Source organism: Chrysemys picta, chromosome 1 (genome assembly GCF_011386835.1).
Source record: "Chrysemys picta bellii isolate R12L10 chromosome 1, ASM1138683v2, whole genome shotgun sequence".
Classification (NCBI taxonomy): domain Eukaryota; kingdom Metazoa; phylum Chordata; order Testudines; family Emydidae; genus Chrysemys; species Chrysemys picta.
In genome coordinates, this window is record NC_088791.1 from 40,681,342 (window position 1) to 40,700,793 (window position 19,452).

Below are 19,452 nucleotides of genomic sequence, written 5' to 3' on the forward strand. Positions count from 1 at the left end.
GGCTAACAGCCATGTTCCTTAGGAGCCCATATGTTTCCCCCGCCTTATCTCCCTCCCTCCCCCCAACCATAATTGGCTTTTACTGCAACTCAAACCTGATAGAAACACTTGTTTACCTAAACGTTGTGGTCTCAGACCGCCGCCCTGAGGAAAGGTGTGTGTATGTGTTAACTGCAGTGTGTGCAAAAGGAGGCGAAAGCTTGTAAGACATGGGAGGCGGGGTACCCGAGTCTGAGCCTTCATAGCCAGATCCAGGGGGCTTCCTATCAGCGGGGTTGGTTTATTCTGCATCCCAGATGTGATTTGCTTGGCGCTAAACGGCGGGGATTATCCTGCGAGATCCCGAGCAGGGAAAGCTCCCTTTGCCCCTGGCCAGGCTGAGTGCCCGATAAGAGGTGGATTAGGAGGAGAGTTAGACAGACCAATAGCGGCTGCCAGTGGGTGTATTTGTTATTCACATGGAAGAGACTTCGCGTCGTGCTCTGGAATCGCTGCCTCTTTCAGCACCAAGAACAGCTACAAGTGCAGCTCCTCGCGCGCCGGCATGCACTGAAATGGGGCGGAGAGCCACCGAGCCGGCTCCTTCCCAGCAGCTTCTTCCAGAGCCAGGGTAAGACCCGGGGGGAGTGTGTGTGCGTGCGGGGAGCCAGAGCCCCCACTATGCTAAGAGCGCGGGGGCTGCAGCTATTTATCCGAGTGTTGGATGCATCAAGTTGGCCCATTCTTGGAGTTTGGTGATTTGATTTACTGCGAGGGGGAGGAAATTAATCGGGGTATCCAAACCCAGGCTGGCGATTGGGGAGAGGCGAACAATGGTCCTTTGCTTAGATTCATTTCAAATGCCAAGAGGGGGCAACCCAGAGCTCAGCCCTTGCGGGTGAAAGGCAAAGCAGTTGGGCTAAGAGATCAGCACTGAGGTTTGAGCTCGAAGCGGTCCCTAAAAGTTTTTTTCCGGGGTGTTTTTGGTGGGCGAGGAGGCATCCGGGCTGGTTTTGCTTGGCTGCTCTACAGTGTTCTGCAGCAGCATTGAAATAGCTCTCCTGGCTACCTGTCCCGGTCTGAGCTCCGGCTCCTTCAGCTGACGTTACCGGGGAAGATCGCTGAGACGCGGATTGTAGGGTAATTACCGAATGCTATTTCCCAACGGTAGGTTAGGGCGGCTTTGATTAATTCCCGGGACTTCTTCCACCGTTTCTCAGCAATACGGACATGCAACTATTTTTGATCGAATGGAGGCTCAAGGTATTTGTACCATTGTTTTGGTGTGTGTGTGTGGGGGGGGCAGGGGATAAGGAGAGAGGGAAGTCAAAAAATAAGCGTCAATGCAAGTTTTGTCCTAGTTAATATCTTCTGCTAGAGACTAGTATCTGCTTGATCTGTGGGGCTTGAAATTGCCTGGGATTTTATTGTCAATTGCCTCCTAAAACCAGCTCGAATTAAACGGCACGTTAAAAAAAAAAACACAATGAGCAAAGAACTATCCTAGCAAGGACATTTGTAGCCCTGAATTTCAAGATTTCCCCCCTTCCTCCTTTAAACGCATCCTATTATAAACCACAACGAGGGGAAGCACCCGAGCTTTCCACCTCCTTGTTTGTTTCGGTTTCTGCGCGCTGGGCGGATAAAATCACATAAAGTATTTAACCTGTTTATTAAATGCATAGTAATAAACACTGGATGCGTGCAGGAAGCTGCTGCCACAAACTTCTATTCTAGCAGGGTGGGAATATCTAGGGCTGGGACGCGTAGGTAAGGGCACCAAGGATTCCCTTCTTTCTGTTATTTTCAGTAGCTTTTTTTTTTTTCTTTTCTTTTTTTTTCTTTTTTTTTTTTTAAGCAGCCTGATTCTGTCCCCTTTCCCCAGCGTTAGGTAATTCGAACCCCAGGCACTACCAGAAAGGAGCCGGGCGGAATGTTTGTTAGAAGACAGAAAGCCCCCTTAGCAATACTGAACCCAAATCCATCTGCTCAGCGAAACAGCGCGAAGATCCCTCGCAGCCTGTTCGAAGCTGCTGAAAATATATACTAGAACCCCACAAGATACTGGCTGGCTGGCACGTGCCGGCTTGTGTCAATGAAACAGCCACCAAACTGCGCAAGATATAACAGATCCCCCTGACAGCCAACATGAATTACTTCAATCCGGTTGCAAGTACCTGGCGGGGGGTATAGATATGAGGGGGGCACGGTGTGTGTGTGTGTGTGTGGGGGGGATCCCTCTGCTTCCTTGATGTTTCTCACAATACTCAACCCAAAATAAGGCTGTTAATAGAGAGGAATCTGCACCTCTCCAAAGTAATCTCACCTCTGTTTGGGAAGTGTTAGCTCTCCCACTGGATGATGAGTCTTTTCACAGCATTGTGCATGTGTTTAATGTGAGAGTCGTAAGTGTTTGCAAGGGCTGCGTGAATAACGCATAACCCTCCCCCCAACCACCAATGAAAATCGATTACCGATCCGAATTGCACGCAGACTCGGCACAGGATGGGCATTTGGCGTTGGAAAGCTTCTGACCTTTGGAATTGGGGATTCGTTAAAATAATATTTTTTTTTCTTCAATAATAACCTGTCCCATTAAAAGTGACCACTTAATTTAAGGAGAAAAAGAAATCGCCTGTAGTTGTGCATAGAGGCTGCTGATCATGTATAACCAAATAGCGGAAAGTTTGTTTATTTCACGTTAGATTTTTTTTTTAATTAACGGTAATGAACAACAGGAGCATTTGGTTCTAATCTGGTCATTTGCATAACTACCTTGCACACCACTATTTGGGTTCTAAGGAAGATTGGTGGGTAGTAAAACAGTTAAAATACTACAGCTGCTAATGATAATGAAAGACGCCAGGAATAGTGGGGATAGCTTAGCTTAGTGTTTTAATAGAATTCCTCAAAAACAGAAGCAAATTGGTATGGTAGACGTGAGTGTGGGAAGATAAAAATGGCTTAGTTAAGTAAAAGTAGAGAACAATAGAGGGCTCCCTGCTAAGAAGGCTAACACCCTAGATAATGGTTGATTTTTGTGTAGTTTAGCTGGAAAAATTGGTGAAATGCAGCTTATCCTATTTCACTGCTGAAATGGTTACTGGACCTTTTCACTATGCAGTAGAGGACCCTTCCAGGTGGAACTAGTCTAAAAGATCCACTTAATGTTTAAGCACTTTGAGGTGCTGGGATGAAAAAGGCTACAGAAGTACAGAGTATCGTTATTAATATAAAGGCAGCCAGTAAAGAAGAGGGAAAGGAAAGATCTGCCACAAAGAAAGCAAATGAGGACGCTGAATGTTTCAACTGAGATATTGGATGTGCAAATTAAACCTGCTGATAGGCAGCTTTGACTGTGTATTGGCACTTATACAGCCCGTAACCCAAGCTGACAATGACCTTGGTAGTATTAGGATGGTAATTTTTATGTTGGGATGAAATTATTCTTGAGCAATTTTGACAGTGTATTAGGCACAAGCAGATTTTCCTTTTAATATTAACTTTCCTGTGCCACCTAATTATTTTTCTTGGACAAATATATTTCTCAGAGCTGTTGCAAAAAAACCAAAAAAAAAAACCAACCCCCCCCCCGACTATTCTGCACTTACATTTGAGTTCCCCACTGTCCCTGTTAGGGTGTTCCAGGTCCTGGTTGAAGCACGGAATCTTGCTCTAAACTACAGCTACAGCTGATGGCCAGAGATTTGAACTCTGGTGAAGAAACTACTCTAGGCTGACCTGGAAAATTTCACTGGTCTTCTTCACCTGTTAGACCAGGGGTGAAAAATCAAGTCTGAATAGTGTGAATATTGATAGAGTTTGTTCAGTTGTAAGATCAGTCAGGGACAGAGAGAAATGCTTACTATGATTTTCCTTTGGAAGATTTGTGTATTAGTTTAACCTTTTATTAGGCCCACACTTGGAGAGGATTTGTTTTGGCTTTTAAAGATAGCTTGTTTAAAAGATGGAGATTCACAGGGTAGGATGTGAAGGCAGAAGCTCTGGCGATACTTGAAGTTGCCTTGAGAAGAGTCTGAAATAGACTGATCTGAGACGTTTCTCCCATGCCGTATGTTGAAAAAATAGTTCATATGGACTGGATGCTGATGGTGACTTGCCTTGGTTTTTTTATTGTGTAAAGGGTACCCTCAGCAGGAAGAAGTGATAAAATCCTTACTCATAGGACTGAAGTAAATGGGACTACTATAAATAAGGAGTACTCCTCAGGGGTGCTGGAACAATTTGTATAGTGGGGGTGCTGAGGGCCATTGAACCAAACTGTAAACCCTGTATATAATGGAAACCACTTGAAGCTGGGGGTACGGCAGCACCTCTAGTTCCAGAACCTAAGGTACTCCTTCAAGTTAGGGTTTTAAGATTGAGGGCCTAAGACTTCTACAATCCACTTACATTGTTAACAAAAAGAATCTGCTTTTATATGAAATTCAAATTGTTGTGTTCAACTGGCAACACCTTTACATGATATATAGTTCTCTTCACATATTTTCTCATCACTGAATATAGTGCACTGTAAGAGAAAATATTTCCCAGGAAAATATGAGAGTTAGCCAGGGCTGGCTCCAGGCACCAGCCGAGCAAGCTCGTGCTTGGGGTGGCAGATTCTACGGGGCGGTATTCCACCCAATCCTAGGGCAGCACGGCCGCTTTTTTTTGTTTGTTTGTTTTGTTCGCTGATCCGGCCACCCTGTAGGGGGTGGCGGTGTGGAGGATGGGAGCACCCTGCTGGGAGCGGGCTGCACGCTCTGTCTGCCCCAACCAGTGCCAGGTCTGTAGCAAGCCCGGCAGGGCAGCCCGCGTCCTTTCCTCCTTGCTGAATGGAGCGGCACGGAGCCCTCCCGGCAGGCGGCGTGGCAGTTGGGGCCGCGTGGCAAGTGCCCCACTGAACCCCTGGCCGCTCCCCTTCTCTCTCTCTCTCTCTCTCTCCCCCCAACTCCTTCCCCCACCCCCTCACTAGCCGGGGCATGTCTGCAGCACAGGGAGTCCCCCTGCACCCTGGCTCCGGCCGCTCCGCAGGTTTTTTTTTTTTTTCCTGCTTTGCCGCTCTGGCCGCGCTGCAGGATTTTTTTTTTTTTTTGCTTGGGGCGGCAAAAAAGCCAGAGCCGGCCCTGGTGTTAGCATAAAAACTAGGCAGATAACAGTCTGTTACTATAGATATCTTATTTTCATATTACAAAGAGGAAAGTCAAAAATACTTGCAAGATCCTCTCCCCAAAATTTTGGAATGGAAGGTTTTTACATTCTCGTTTTATGAAACCAAATCAATTTTTCATAAATCTGAACAATTTTGTGGGTTATCACTTGAAAAGAAGATAAATTTGAGCAAAAATAGCCTCTCCTTTTCTCAAAAATACTGTTTTTTAAAAATAAAACTTTGATATGATTTAATGAAAACCTCATCAGCTCTTCAAAATGCTGTGAAAAGTTAAATCCGGGAAATGTGAAATTGCCTCAAACATAATTGTCAATATTTTCTTATAGAAAAAAGTTGCTCTTTTCACACAGTCCCAGTAAAGAGTCATGTCTGTTAAACTGTCGAACAGGTCATCGAGATAAAGATCTATGAAACTAGATCAGTGGTTTTCAAACCCAGTACTGGGTCACGGAATGTAAGGCACTGGGTCGCGGTGGTTTTGGTCAGCACCACCGACCGAGCCGTTAAAAGTCCCATCAGCGGTGCTGCTCAGATAAGGCAGGCTAGTCCCTACCTGTTCTGACACCACGCTGCGCCCCAGAAGCGGCCAGCAGTAGGTCCAGCTCCTAGGCGGGGGAGCCAGGGGGCTCCACACGCTGCCCCTGCTGCGAGCACTGGCCAATGGGAGCTGGGCAGGCAGTGCGAGCAAGAGCCACAGGGAGCTGCTTGCATGCCTCCGCCTAGGAGCCGGACCTGCTGCTGGCTGCTTTCGGGGCGCAGTGTGGTCTGCGGTGCCAGGACAGGCAGGAAGCCTGCCTTAGTACCCCCGCTGTGCTGCTGACCGGGAGCTGCCTGAGGTAATCCTGCACCCCAACCCCGTGCACCAATCCCCTGCCATAGCCTTGAACCCCCCCAAAGCAGGAGCCCCTTCCTGCATCCCAAGCCCCTCATCCCCAGCCCCACCCCAGAGCCTGCACCCCCAGCCCAGAGCCCTGACCCCCCTCTTGCACCCCAACCCTCTGCCCCAGCCCTGAGCCCTGCCAAATTCAGACAACCCTCCTGCACCCCATGCCCCTCATTCTCAGCCCCACCCCGCAGACCTCACCCCTGCACCCCAACTCTCTGCCCCAGCTCTGAGCCCCTCCCACATCCCAAACCCCTCATCCCCACCTCCATTGGGTAACGGGCATCAACAATTTTCTTCAACTAGGTCAGCAGAAAAAAAGTTTGAAAACCACTGAACTAGAGGAAACATATTTCCCTATTTGTAATGCATAGAGTGCTACTTGAAATAACAGCGTGGGCATATGTGATTTTAAGAATATTTTTTGTGGGAGGATCTCGTCATGATATTTGTATTCATTTTACTGACACTACTGTAAATTAAAGGTCACTCTTTCAGTAGTTTTGTTACCAAAATAAAGCCACTGCCTAATCCATTTAATTATTTATCATTTCAGCTTATTATTTAGAGTTCTTTATATTAATGAACTCCAGTAACGAGACTGACTAGTGTAGAAGTAATGAGTTTGTGATCAGAATAATGAACTGTCCTATTACATAGTGCGCATGTGCACACACTGTCATTGCAGTATTCATCAGACCTTGCTTAGTACAACACTGAACTCCAGTTTGTACTGAGCCCGAATCTTCTATAACCATGCTTTACCAAACAAGAAATAGTAATATTCTTAAAGATCTGGGTGATTGCTGAAGGAAGTACTTTCAGAATTTAAACATTATCCTAGTTCCGTGATAAAAGCTTCCATCTCCCCCCTCACCACACCTATTTATGTATTAAAATGAATGTACATGATAATCTATGGAAATTTGTAATGTAAACTTTGCTTTAAAAAGCACTTAAATTCAGTTACTACCGGATACAATTTTAAGGCAATTAAAGAGCAAGCAACCTGTGATCTTTTATGTTGACTTGAAGTGACGCTCTGTGTTGCACTTCCTCTTGAATCTATATGCTCAGTGCTGAGGAGATGTGTACATTTCTTCTCTGAAGTTATTTCCCAGTGAGCACTGACTACCACTATAAAAAACCTGGTAAATTGGGAACACATTTGGATTAATCCAGATTTATGGTCAGTCAGAAAGGGATTATATTGTACTTTGAACGGAAACTCTGAACATGAAACACAATTGTCTGGATTTATAGCACAGAAGGTCAATATTTTTTCATATAAGTAAAAATCATTGATAAAAATGAAATGAATTTAAATAAAACTTTCTACTTAGCTATACAGGCTCACAACAACATAGTTGTAAAACTTAATCAATATAGCCAAAGTGATGTGATACGAATAAATTACGCAATATAATAAAAGCTTTGATTTCTTAGAAGACATACAATAAGACTAAATCTATTAAAATTTAAAATTAATGCTTTATAATGAATTTCCCTTCTATTTTATAGGCAAGTTATGGCCATTAACATCATGAAATACATACTTCTTTTTGAAAATTAACAATATTGAACGATAGAATGCATGATGACTAATACTCAAGTATTATGTAGTATTGCAAAATGCTTATTATGAGATTTTTTTAACCTTCCAATTATTCTAAATTTATTCATCCTAGATAAGCTACTGGGCCTACTTGTACTCCCAAAAATCCTTTAGAAGTCAAGTCCACTGTGTTTGACCTACCACTGTACATGTATAAGGATTGATACCTATTTTTGACGCTTCAATTTCTGAGTAGAATATTCTTCATTAGAAATGGACCTTGGTCTAGCCATGCAGCCAAATGACACATGGAAAAAAAGCAGCAGTTTTCATATGAATATTCTGAGACATTTTAAATTCTCTACTCTTGCCTCCAAAATTTCAGCATATTATTAAATATGAGCTGTTTTAAATTTTGTTAATTCAAAGAACTGATTCTGAAATCCTTGAAAAGTGGTGCTAGTATGTATAGTCTAAAGACGTGGCTGTTCATAATGAACAGGGGATCAGTAAAGAAGTATCTCTGTAGATTACTTTAGATGTAGAGACGCTCTTGTCTCTGGATGGTTAAGATGATCAGTTCTGATTGGTTAATGGTTCTCTTGTACTCACCAATATATTTTGAGCCAATTTCTGCCCTCAGTTACTCTGATGTAAATCAGGATCAACTCAACTGACTCCAATGTAGATTTGTACTTGGGTAACTGAGAGCAAATTTTGTCCTACCGTCTTTAAAGCTGGAAATAAACTCATTGGGCTAAAGCCTGCACTCATTTATATCTTGTATATTTACAGAGAGGCCAAAGAGATTATGTCAATCAGCACAGATTTTGATCCATTTAGATTCAATCCTCAAGTAAATTCAAACAAACTAAATATTTAGAGGCATTGAAAGTTTTATGCTTCATGCACTTCGGCACTTTAATATTCCCTTTTATTCACAGCAATTATACATGGTTCAATTTCAAGTCTTTGTTTTGTTACCGATCTTGGTGAGCTACTTCTACGTAGATGACACTCTACAACCAATCTTTTTCACAGGCCTTCAAACATCCATTATTTTAGAATTCTTCTGTAGCTTCTGTGATTTGAGTAAAATTTGTTTTGAGAAAATTGAGGAACAAAATAATATTTAGTGGAAGATGATCAGTTTAAGGGATTATAGAATCACATTTTTATTTATATTATAGCAAGTCATATTAAGACAAAAGGGGCTTAACCCCTCCCCCCAAATATGATATCCTTGGTACTTGTAACAAAATGCATTTGGAGCTAGACTTTTTAAAATACGGGTGCTAATTAGGTAATTTAAATGTCTAAAAAACTAACACAGGCAAGTTAACAAAGTTAGTTACTGGTGCTTAGATACCAAGCTAATAGATACCTTAAAATATTTAAGATAGTGTCACTCTGATTTTTAGATACAGGGTGAATTCCTGGCCCCATTCAAATCAATGGGAGTTTTTCAATTGGTGTTAGTGAAGCAAGGATTTCATCCCAATTTTGCACACTCAAATCCAAGCACAAAACGGAGGCCCTGTTAATGTCAGGCCTCAAATTAAGTAAAATATAACTGAAAATATATACCTTATCTGGTCAAATATATTGTGAAACTTTGGCTTGGGAACTTATTATTTTCCCATTAACTATATTCAGAGTTTGAAATTATTATTGTTTATGGAGCACTATAGATGTACATGGAACTGAACAGAAAATGAGTTGTGCCAGAGAAGTAACACCATTACTATCAAGTGCTTCAAAAACTCAAGTGTGTGCTTAACTTTATGCACATTAGTAGGCTGCTGAATTCAATGAGACTACTAAGTGTAAATCTTTGCAGGGGAAGAGCCTTAGACTATAATAGGATGAATGGGTCCAATACAATATATTGTGAGATTTAATATATTGCAGAACAAAACCCAAAGAGGTATATAGTCTTTGTATCTAAATGTTTCATGGAGTGCAATTGTAAATAAAAATTACTGATCTGACTGAGTATCAAGCGAGGCTTTGTTACCTCAGTGTTGCTTCTGCTTTGCTGCTATCATCAATCTCTCAGCTTTTAGTACAGTGCAACCAGGTGTTCAAATTCACAGTGGGCCAAGAATTAGTCCCTTACATAATGTGGAAAGTAAAACCTATGCAATGTAACTCATATTCCAAAGTAAATACTGTTGACAAGCACAAAACTGCTGAACTAAATAATATTTTTCACTGATTTTTCAGGAGTACCTCAGCTGCAGGGCAAAATGCAAGGACATGAGTCGTTGACTTCCTTCCAGCATCAGAGCCATAGATATTAATCTATATTTCAACTTCAATCTACAATAGCTGAAAACACCTCACCACAAAACAAATTAACCCATGGTACTGATGGACGTTTTTTATAAAACATATTTTAAGAACTTTTGTTGAGATCTATTTTCTACTTGTGGCACAATTCTATATTGTTACTTATTGGGCACTGATGGTAGCTTTCAGAAGGTGCTGCTTCAAATGGTCCACCTCCTCTTTTAGCAAGAAGGAACTTCGGGTCTTGGATAGCAACAACATCTGCGGGAAAAATGGTATACGAAGGAAAGCGGCTCGTCTCCTGCCATTGTTTCTTCCTATTAACAGCCAAATTCTACTGGATACTCAGTATGATGCAAAGAACTCATGGCCAGGAATATGCCCACTCTATTCGACTGGATGGGGACATCATCTTGGGAGGACTGTTCCCTGTCCATGCAAAAGGGGATAGAGGGGTGCCTTGTGGGGAGCTGAAGAAGGAGAAGGGGATCCACAGACTAGAGGCAATGCTATATGCAATAGATCAGATCAATAAGGACCCCGATCTTCTTGCCAATATCACTTTAGGTGTCCGGATCCTAGATACTTGTTCCAGGGACACTTATGCATTGGAGCAGTCCTTAACCTTTGTGCAAGCTTTGATAGAGAAAGATGGTTCAGATGTGAAATGTGCTAATGGAGACCCACCTATTTTCACTAAGCCAGACAAGATATCAGGTGTAATAGGTGCTGCTGCAAGTTCTGTATCCATCATGGTTGCTAATATTTTAAGACTTTTTAAGGTAGGTAAAGTTTTCTACTCTTCATTTAAATACCAACCATCATGATAATAAGTAATATGACTGTGGCATTTCCATTTTCATAAATAAAGGGCCAAAATCAGAAGTTCTTGCCTAGTTATTTCTCAAACAAAGCATTGAGCAATGATAGAAGGCACTATTCTTTGAGATGTGGGGTGCCTCTTGCGAAGTGCTAAGCACTCTCAACTCTCACTGGCTACACTAGGCATTGCAAGTTCTCAGCATCTTGCAGGAATCATTCAGTACATCAGCCCTGGGCAAACACTATGGGATTTCACTCAAACTGTGTACTTGTTAATATAATGACTGCCCTACTGTTTAGTCCAGTGGACAGATTACATGTATAGCGCCACTGACTGCAATAGAGCAAAAGGGGCTTCTCATGTGTGTAAGATGCTCAGGATTTGGCCCAGGGTTGTCAATGTTTGCTTCATAACTTAGTATTTTCAAGGATCTAGAACTCAGTAGTTAAATTTAATCTCAGGGAAACTGTTTTCTTAAAAGGGAAAATTCTGTCAGGAGTTACACCCCTATATAGAGTCTCATCTAATCTGCTAGGAGTTAGGACCATTATTAAATATATGATCTTTCTAAAAGAAAACAGAGTTGTCCTTTTAAGAATTTTTTCTGTCTTGGGGTGAGTATCTGACAAGTAACTAGACCATAAATCAGGCTAATCATGCTGGATATTTTGAAAACAAAAATTCTAAGGGTATGAAGTTTTATAAATTGGCTATCACACCTGTATTATTTTACCATCAGATCTGAGAGCTGAAAGGCGTAACAGGGAATCCCAGGGATACTTTCACAGGCCAGTGTTTTATATTGGATGTGTACCTGCTCCACATTGGGACAAATGGATCCTCATCTAGGAAGCGTTTTGACCAAAAAAGGGGACAATTGTACTATGTTGCCCCACTAGCTGAGAACTCACTGTTCAAAGCCTGGGATAAATGTTAGGCCAGTTCACTTGAAATATTTACTCATCATCCTCAGCTGTGGTGCAGTTACTGTAAATGTTGCATACATGTATCTGCAGACATGTATTTGTTAAAGTAAGGGTTTTAATTGAAACACAAGCAGCTACAGTCAAGAATGTAAGATAGACTTGGCATATACTCTTGAGTACTTTAGTTCCACAGTTTTTTGGGGAGCAGTTTGAGACAGATATAGTCACATTCTCATATGTCATGCTATTTAAAGTGATATCATACAGTTTATTAAAATCTACTGTGCTAAAAATTCCAAATGGAAGAAATATCTCTTGGCGTAAACATACTTATATATAAAAATGAGGTATGCACTATGGCCTGATTCAGAAAAGCACTTAAAGTGATTAAGGACTGAAGTTTTATTGACATTTGATTGACATTTAACATTTGCTTAAAGTTAATAGTGAATAGATGTCAGATTTCTTACATATTTAAGCATGTGCTGACGTGCCTTGCTGAATTAGGGACTGTGCCTTTTAGCTTCAATGAGATATGTCACATGCTAGTGATAATATGACCCCCTTCTCACATGAGGCCTATTCCAAAGTCCACTGATGTTTTTCAACTTGTGAAATTTCACAGCTGTTGGATGGACATAATGAGTCCAATTTTTGTTTAACTAGTTACAGACTTATACTTTCCAGATTCGCCCTCGGTTTAACTCCCCTGACTTAAATGGAATTACACCATGGATGAATTTGACTCAGAAAGTCTGAAAATATAACAAGCTATACATTATACATGCAAAATGAGCCTGCTTCCATGGACTTCAAAGGGTTTGGGTCAGGCCCAATATGCAAAGAGGGTACACATCTTCACCTAATGGGATACAATAACCTTTCTAGAAATATTTTCAATTTGGTCTTAGTGAAAAAAGGAGGTTAAATATAAAAATAACATTAAAGTTATACTCGGGCCAGATTCACTCTTGCTTTGCACTTTGTGGTATTATTTATGTATGTGCACAGTGGTTGTAAAATGCTACCATTCTGATGTGATACCATTTTGCACTCACTCCGCATGTGTACAAATGACTACGCAAAGCTGCAAGACAATAGACCATCAGGCCCATGATGTCTTACTGTGACAAGCACCCCCAAAACATTACAAGTAGTACTTTGTCAAACTGATTATGACTGAAAAATAAAATCTGTTGGAATGAGGCGAGAATGGCATGTTGGCTATGTTTTAATTCTTTATTTTTTGTCATTGCTAATCTTTTTTCTGTATTTAATTCTATGTTCTTCAATACTAGATCTGACCCACTTTGCATATTTCCAAGATAATCAAATGAAACATTTAAATATAAATCCATTTGTAGGAGGACCAGATAATTTCTCTAAATGGGAAAATATGCTTGTAATAAACTAGTGATTTGATTTGCATGTCTAGTCAAATGAAGTGTTACGAAGCATTGTCTCTTCTCTTGAAATCTTAATCACTCCTGTACATTTCACAAGGTGATATTTTTTCTATTCAGACTAGTTACCAGTTTTGGTAGATCACTTCAGTCCAAGAGTTGTGTTGACATTCTATTCTTTGTCTTCAGTGTGCTTTATTATGTTCTACAGTATAAACAGTTGAAAGGTGAGCCTGCCACATCTACACTTGTCAATTTGGATGGACGGATGAATGAATTCTAATCAATAAACTCAGTTGGAAGTGATTGGTCAGCTAACATTTAATTTTAAATTCTGCTTGATGGTAAACAGATAATGGTAAATTGAACGCTAGATGCTTCCAGTACACACAGTGGCTGTAGCTTCTGTCTGAAACTGTTACTGTTCCATTGTCTGTTAATATTCATGCTGATTCCTTCCATTAAAACGTCTTATCTCATTTCCTTAAGACTTGGTGCCCATTGAAACCCATATAAACCCACTGAGTTCAGTGGTGCAGGAACGGGCACTTGTGTACTATCGAGACTATTGAGCTCAAGTGTTTACGCCACAGTTATATAGCCCTGCAGACAGCTGACCTGGGCCGGTGTAGCGGTGCCGCAGGTCTTTTATCACAACATAGACATAGCCAGAGTGTCACGGGCTCTGGGGCTATAAAATTGCAGTGTAGACATTTGGGCTCAGGCTGGAGCGTGGGCTCTAGGGCCCTCTCCACTCTGAGTACCTTTCCCAGACCCAAAGAAGAGCTCCATGTAGCTTGAAAGCGTGTCTCTCTCACCAACAGAAGTTGGTCCAATAAAATATATTATCTCACCCACCTTGTCCCTCTAATATCCTGGGACCAACATGGCTACAACAATTTGCTTACTATAATCATTTTGAAAACTATTATCTTCCTTGTTATTTATTAATTTTGGTGCATGTTTGACTGTTGAAAAAATCATAAGAAAGGAAGGAATTTGAGTAGAACTTAGGGTGACCAGCTAGCAAGTGTGAAAAATCAGGATAGGGGGTGGGGGATAATAGGCACCTATATAAGACAAAGCCCTGAACATCAGCACTGTCCCTATAAAATTGGGACATCTGGTCACCCTAGTAGAACTTGAATGTCTTCTTGAGGCACTCTGAAGCTGGAGTAGAATATGTTTTCAATCGTTTTAAGGAGGATTTCTTTCTGTCCTTTCTTCTGGCTTTACACTTCAGCTGAGAAGCAGCCTGTGCACTGGAGACTTGTTAAGTCTGTGTTGTAGGCAACGGGTTGATCTCAGGCCACAGTCACTATGAAAATTTGAGAGCGTGAGACTTGCACCAGTTAAATTATTTGCTAACTCTGAGAGTCAAGGTACACAAACGAGATTGTAAAATGTTCTATATTGATAACAGCCTTTTATTCTTTTGAGTTATGCCTGGTTGAATTCCTGTCTTTACTGGTAATAATCACACTGGCTGTTGAATGTATCTCTTTTTAATTGATGCACTTTTTGAAGTGGTGAACCTATTAAATAATGCATAGCTCTGAAGTAATGGTCACTTTAATGCCTTTCTTAATGCAGAGTCACCTAGATTACCACTTCCACTCTTTGTTACTATTGAAGACAGTGTAGTAGACTGATTTAAGAAACTAAGCCTTGTAAGACATGTATTAGCTGTGAATTGAGAGCAGCAAGAAGGAAAGAAACCTATGAATTGTCTCAGATGCCAGTAATTTGTCTTCTGAAGCCATGACAGCTAACTCCTGATTTCCATTATGCAATAAGATTGCAAATAACGTTCCGCTGCAGACTTAATCAATATAGCGTCACATGGCACCCCTCTGGGGAAAGCTCCTATTTACTCATTCAATTGATGTAACACAGTTGCTGGTGAAAGGAGGAGACATCTCTCTTACATTTAATTATAGACCCTGCACAAATGCCCTTAATGTACAAATTACATAGGATGATTTTTAATGTTTGCACTTTGGACTGGACTCAGAAGGTTTGATTCTGCGACCCTTACATGAGTAGCCCCATTGACATGAGTGGGACAACTTGCTTGATTAAAGGCTTCAGGATCAGACCCTATTTCAGTGCCATTTTAGGAAATATTCCCAGTGATTTTATGCAAGCAGAATAGAAACATAATAATTATTATTATTTAACATTAATATAACACCATAGGGGTTCAAGATACTTTACAGGAAGTCTTGGGACTAGATTCTCAGCTGGTGAAAATCCACATAGCTCCAGAGCTGAGCATCAGGCCCATAGTCCTTGCCCCAAGAAGTTTGTGCTCTAGATAAGAAATTAGTGCTCAATGAATGTCACTACATATGGGGTCAGATGCTCAGCTGATGAAATCTATGTAGCTTTATTAAAGTCAGTGATCACCACCATACAAATCTGTGTTCCCCACTATTTTCAAGATACATGTTATTCACCCATATTCCAACCATAACAGTTCTATTTAACAGCTTGAACCTGTAGTCTGAAGTCCAATATTACTTTAATGTGCACGCTGGAGCTACTAAATGCAAGGGTTGCATACTTTGCTAGATCTGCATGTGCAATTTATCAAGTGGAAATCTGTGATGAAATTATGGGCCATATATTAGATAGTCCACGTATGAATATATGTATAAAGTGGTTACAAAAAGATTCTGAACAGTAGCTGGGGTTTTTATGCTGCTGTTGCTCAATTTAAAAAAAAATATTGATTCAACCACATAAAACACACGGGTCGATAAGCCTAGCTGATAATCTGGTTGGCAGCATAAACTGATTAATATTCATAGGATCCTTCTGTCTCAATTCCTTTGCAAGAAGCAAGCAAATTGGGTACCAAAGAGAGAGGCCCTGATCCTCGGCCAGTCTCCTGACAAGTTAGCCAAGCTACAGTTCTGTTTTTTTATGTTTGTATATCTCCACCAATATCATATGGGGATGTTTTTTTTTCTCTTTTTCTTTTCTGCCAGCTATTTGTCCAAGGAACTAGGTGTTAGATTCCAGCTGTTGCAATGAGGTTGCTTGTTGTGACACTCTATACTAATCAAGGTGCTTGGTGCAAACTTTGTCTTGTCTTTATCTTTGTAGGAAGGGAAGGGAGAAGATGTGAAAGATGATGTTTAGAAACATAGGGTACATCTACACTTCAAGCTGGGGTGTGTGATTTCCAGACCAAGGAGCCATTCTTGTGCCAGTTTGCTGAGAGCTACCAGGAATATGTCTCCTCAAGCTGCGAATCATCCCCCATCTTAAAGTGTAGCCATACCCATAGATTCCAAGGCCAGAAAGGGTCACTGATTGAGTCTGACCTCCTATATACCACAGACCACAAAACTTCCCCAAAATAACTCCTGTTTGAATGAGAGCTTAACTTTTAGAAAAATATCCAATCTTGATTTAAAAATTGCCAGTCATGGAGAATCCATCAGGACCCTGGCAAATTGTTCCAATGGTTCACTACCCTCGCTGTTAAAAATGTGTGCCTTTATTTCTAGCCCAAGTTTATCAAGCTTCAACTTCCAACTGTTGCATGCTTGACTTTAATAACAATGCAAGATGTCAAAAATAACAGGCTCAGATGGAATTATTAATCAAAGATTAATAGAGCACTACACAGGACCCAGAAAGAAAACGTACTTCACCACTTTCTGTGAATGGTGAAAGGATGGCATTCTCTTCCTTCCCTCTGTAACTGGAGGAATTCTGTCAGTGTTCATTCCCAATCTCACTCTCCAAACCTCTTTCCTTTTATAGGGTGTGAGGCAAAGAAATTCCTGCTGGAGAAAAAAAATTACTTTCCCATAATAGATACTGTTTTCAGTATCTCAGTTGACCTAATTATTAATGGAATTTCTTTTGTGATATCTTAGCTTATGTGATTGATAGGCTAAAGGACTTCCAATTCCATTAGTATTCAAAACACCTGTTGTGTTAAGACAACCTAGCATCTTCCAATGGGTCATCACTTCATAAATCACAGAAAACATCTGTGGTAATAAATATCCCCTATCAATTACAAAGCATAATTGGGTTACAAGCACCCTCTTATTAATTACCCAGTCTAGTTTACTGTAATATACTTTTGTAGGTCCCTTCATTAGTTTTGAGGGGCTCTTTCCCTGGATGTCTGGACTCTCACAAACTTAGAGGTGCAGGGGATATTTAGGTGCAGCCCAGTACTTAATTACATGTCCTAAATTCAGTTTAAGGACAGCACTTTTCAGCTTCATAAGTTCAGGGGACTAAATTTATAGATACACAACATAAAAAGGATTTTGGTTAACATATATAAGAATTCTGAGAGCTTAACATATAAAAATTATAAAATGTTAATATTTATTAACATAACCTTTGGATCGTATCCTACCTTCATTTGCTAGATTAAAGCCCATTATCAAATATTTTTCCCCATGTAGGTACTTACAGAATGTGATCAAGTCACCCCTTAACCATCTTTGTTGTGTAAATATAGTGATAGACCCCAAAAGCACAATCTAAGGCATCTTTTCTAATCCTTTAATCATTCTCTTAGCTCTTCTCTGAACCCCCTCCAATATATCAACATCCTTTTAAGCCCAGGATTAATTATCTATTTATTCTTTTTCAGTTCCTGAAATTGGCTGGGGATTTCAAAGTACAAATAAGACATGGGGTGAGATTTTAAACTGCACCTTTAATAATGATATCCATCTCCTAGAACTGGAAGGGACTTTGAAAGGTCATTGAGTCCAGCCCCCTGCCTTTACTAGGCAGGACCAAGTACTGATTTTGCCCCAGATCCCTAAGTGGTCCCCTCAAGGATTGAGCTCACAACCCTGGGTTTAGCAAGCCAGTGCTCAAACCACTGAGCTATCCCTCCTCCTAACTCACAACTCAGGGGGAGGTGGGCCTAAAATGGATTTAAGTCACTTATGCACCCTCCAGATTGTAGGCTACTTTGGCTCTTTTACTCAATATAAAATGTCTGGAGCGATGGCGAAGATCTCACCCATGGCTCTTGCCCCAAAGAGCTTCAGAGCAGGATAACGAATATTAGAGAGGATTTTTTGTTGGTGAGGAGAAGAAGGGTGGATTACAACAATATGATGTCATGGCTCCTGAGTGAAGACTAGGGCACAGCATGCATTTATTTTTTATTCTAAGGTTTAGGGTTTCTGGTGGTAAGGGTAGGTCTTATTATTGTCTACAGGTATAAGGCAGGTACTTCTGCCTTATAGCACAGCATCCCCTGTTCTTCCAACAGAGAAAGTGTGGGTTCTGCATCTCTGTTGAGGATTTCAAATGTGGGGTATCTAGGTGTCAACTCAATTTTTATATTGAAAACAAATTTGCACAGAGATTGAAAACTTTACCAGACAGAGGTAGGGAGATGCAAAAGGCGAGGTTAGGGAATCTACCAATGAGGGAATCTCTCCTACCATCCACAGCTGCTGAGTAGGGAAAGGTATTGGACTTTCTCTGTGGCTGCTGTCCAGCATCCTACATGGTGGCTCCAGCTCCCGTAGCAACCTCTGGCTGGGCAGTATTGGAAACACTTGAAGCTCCATTTCATTCTTGCAGCTGTAAAACAGAAAGAGCTTTCTGTTCCTTCTTCCACCTCCAGACTCTTCTGGCTGTCATGAAGACAGGATCTTCAACAGCCTATCCCTCTCCTAGATGCTCCTCGCTGCTGAGAGGTGCTCTATCACTCCATCTCTGGGCAAGCTGTAGGGAACTTATATAACATTGTGAATCTTGAAGAACGTGTCAGCCTGGCTGTTTGCATGTGTTACTTGCACACAAAGGGCCAAATCCTGTGCCTGGTTTCCATGGTAATAAGGAGTTTGATAGCTCCATATGGCTGTGTAAACTGATGCTGGGGATGTTCTGTTTGTGAACACAATGGGGAAAGGAGACAACCTGCAGTGGCAGACAAGGACGTGCTCAAGGCAATAGAGTAAATGAGCTGCGCAGCTACCTACTCCTATGGATCCCAGTGCAGACGTTCCCCAGCTGAGGCTGCCACCAGAGCTGCTGGCTAGAATAACTTTTTTTGCAGCTCCCATGCGTGGTGGCTGGGGAAACTGGGGAGATGGGATGAGATCAGGGTCCCTCCATTGTTTTGGTGGGTCAAAGGTCACTAGTTCCCCTGGTTAATGGGAGGAGATATCTTTGGGCTCATTGTTTCTTCCAGGCCAAAATCTCCATTTCTCAGCTGTCTGCCATGGAGGCTTCTATGCAGTCTATAAAGACCATTTAGTGTCTGTCTCTCTCCTGGGCTGATTGCCAGTTAGATGGGGGGAACTTGGCTTTTGTTGGAACATCTGGAAGAAACAACTCATGCTCAGTCCCACCCCTGACTTTGCCTCTCTAAGGCTTGGTCTACACTACCCCCCTAATTCGAACTAAGGTA

The 19,452-nt window shown here is 41.3% G+C and overlaps 1 protein-coding gene across 6 annotated transcripts in view; it reads left to right on the forward strand.

Annotated features, from left to right (window-relative positions):
• The first annotated feature begins 268 nt into the window (after nucleotides 1-268).
• The window catches only part of GRM8 (glutamate metabotropic receptor 8), a 490,512-nt gene continuing 471,328 nt past the window's right edge, over nucleotides 269-19,452 (forward strand). For 5 of the 6 annotated variants that reach the window (XR_010590015.1, XM_065555615.1, XM_065555608.1 and 2 more), the window contains exons 1-2: nucleotides 269-610; nucleotides 9,820-10,667. Coding sequence is in view for 5 of the 6 variants with exons in the window: in XM_065555615.1 (XP_065411687.1) it covers nucleotides 10,158-10,667 (510 nt within the window). In the remaining variant the exon portion in view is untranslated. Of the gene's footprint in view, nucleotides 1,243-9,819; nucleotides 10,668-19,452 lie in introns of all 6 variants that reach the window. The other variant, XM_065555621.1, reaches the window with a different exon arrangement.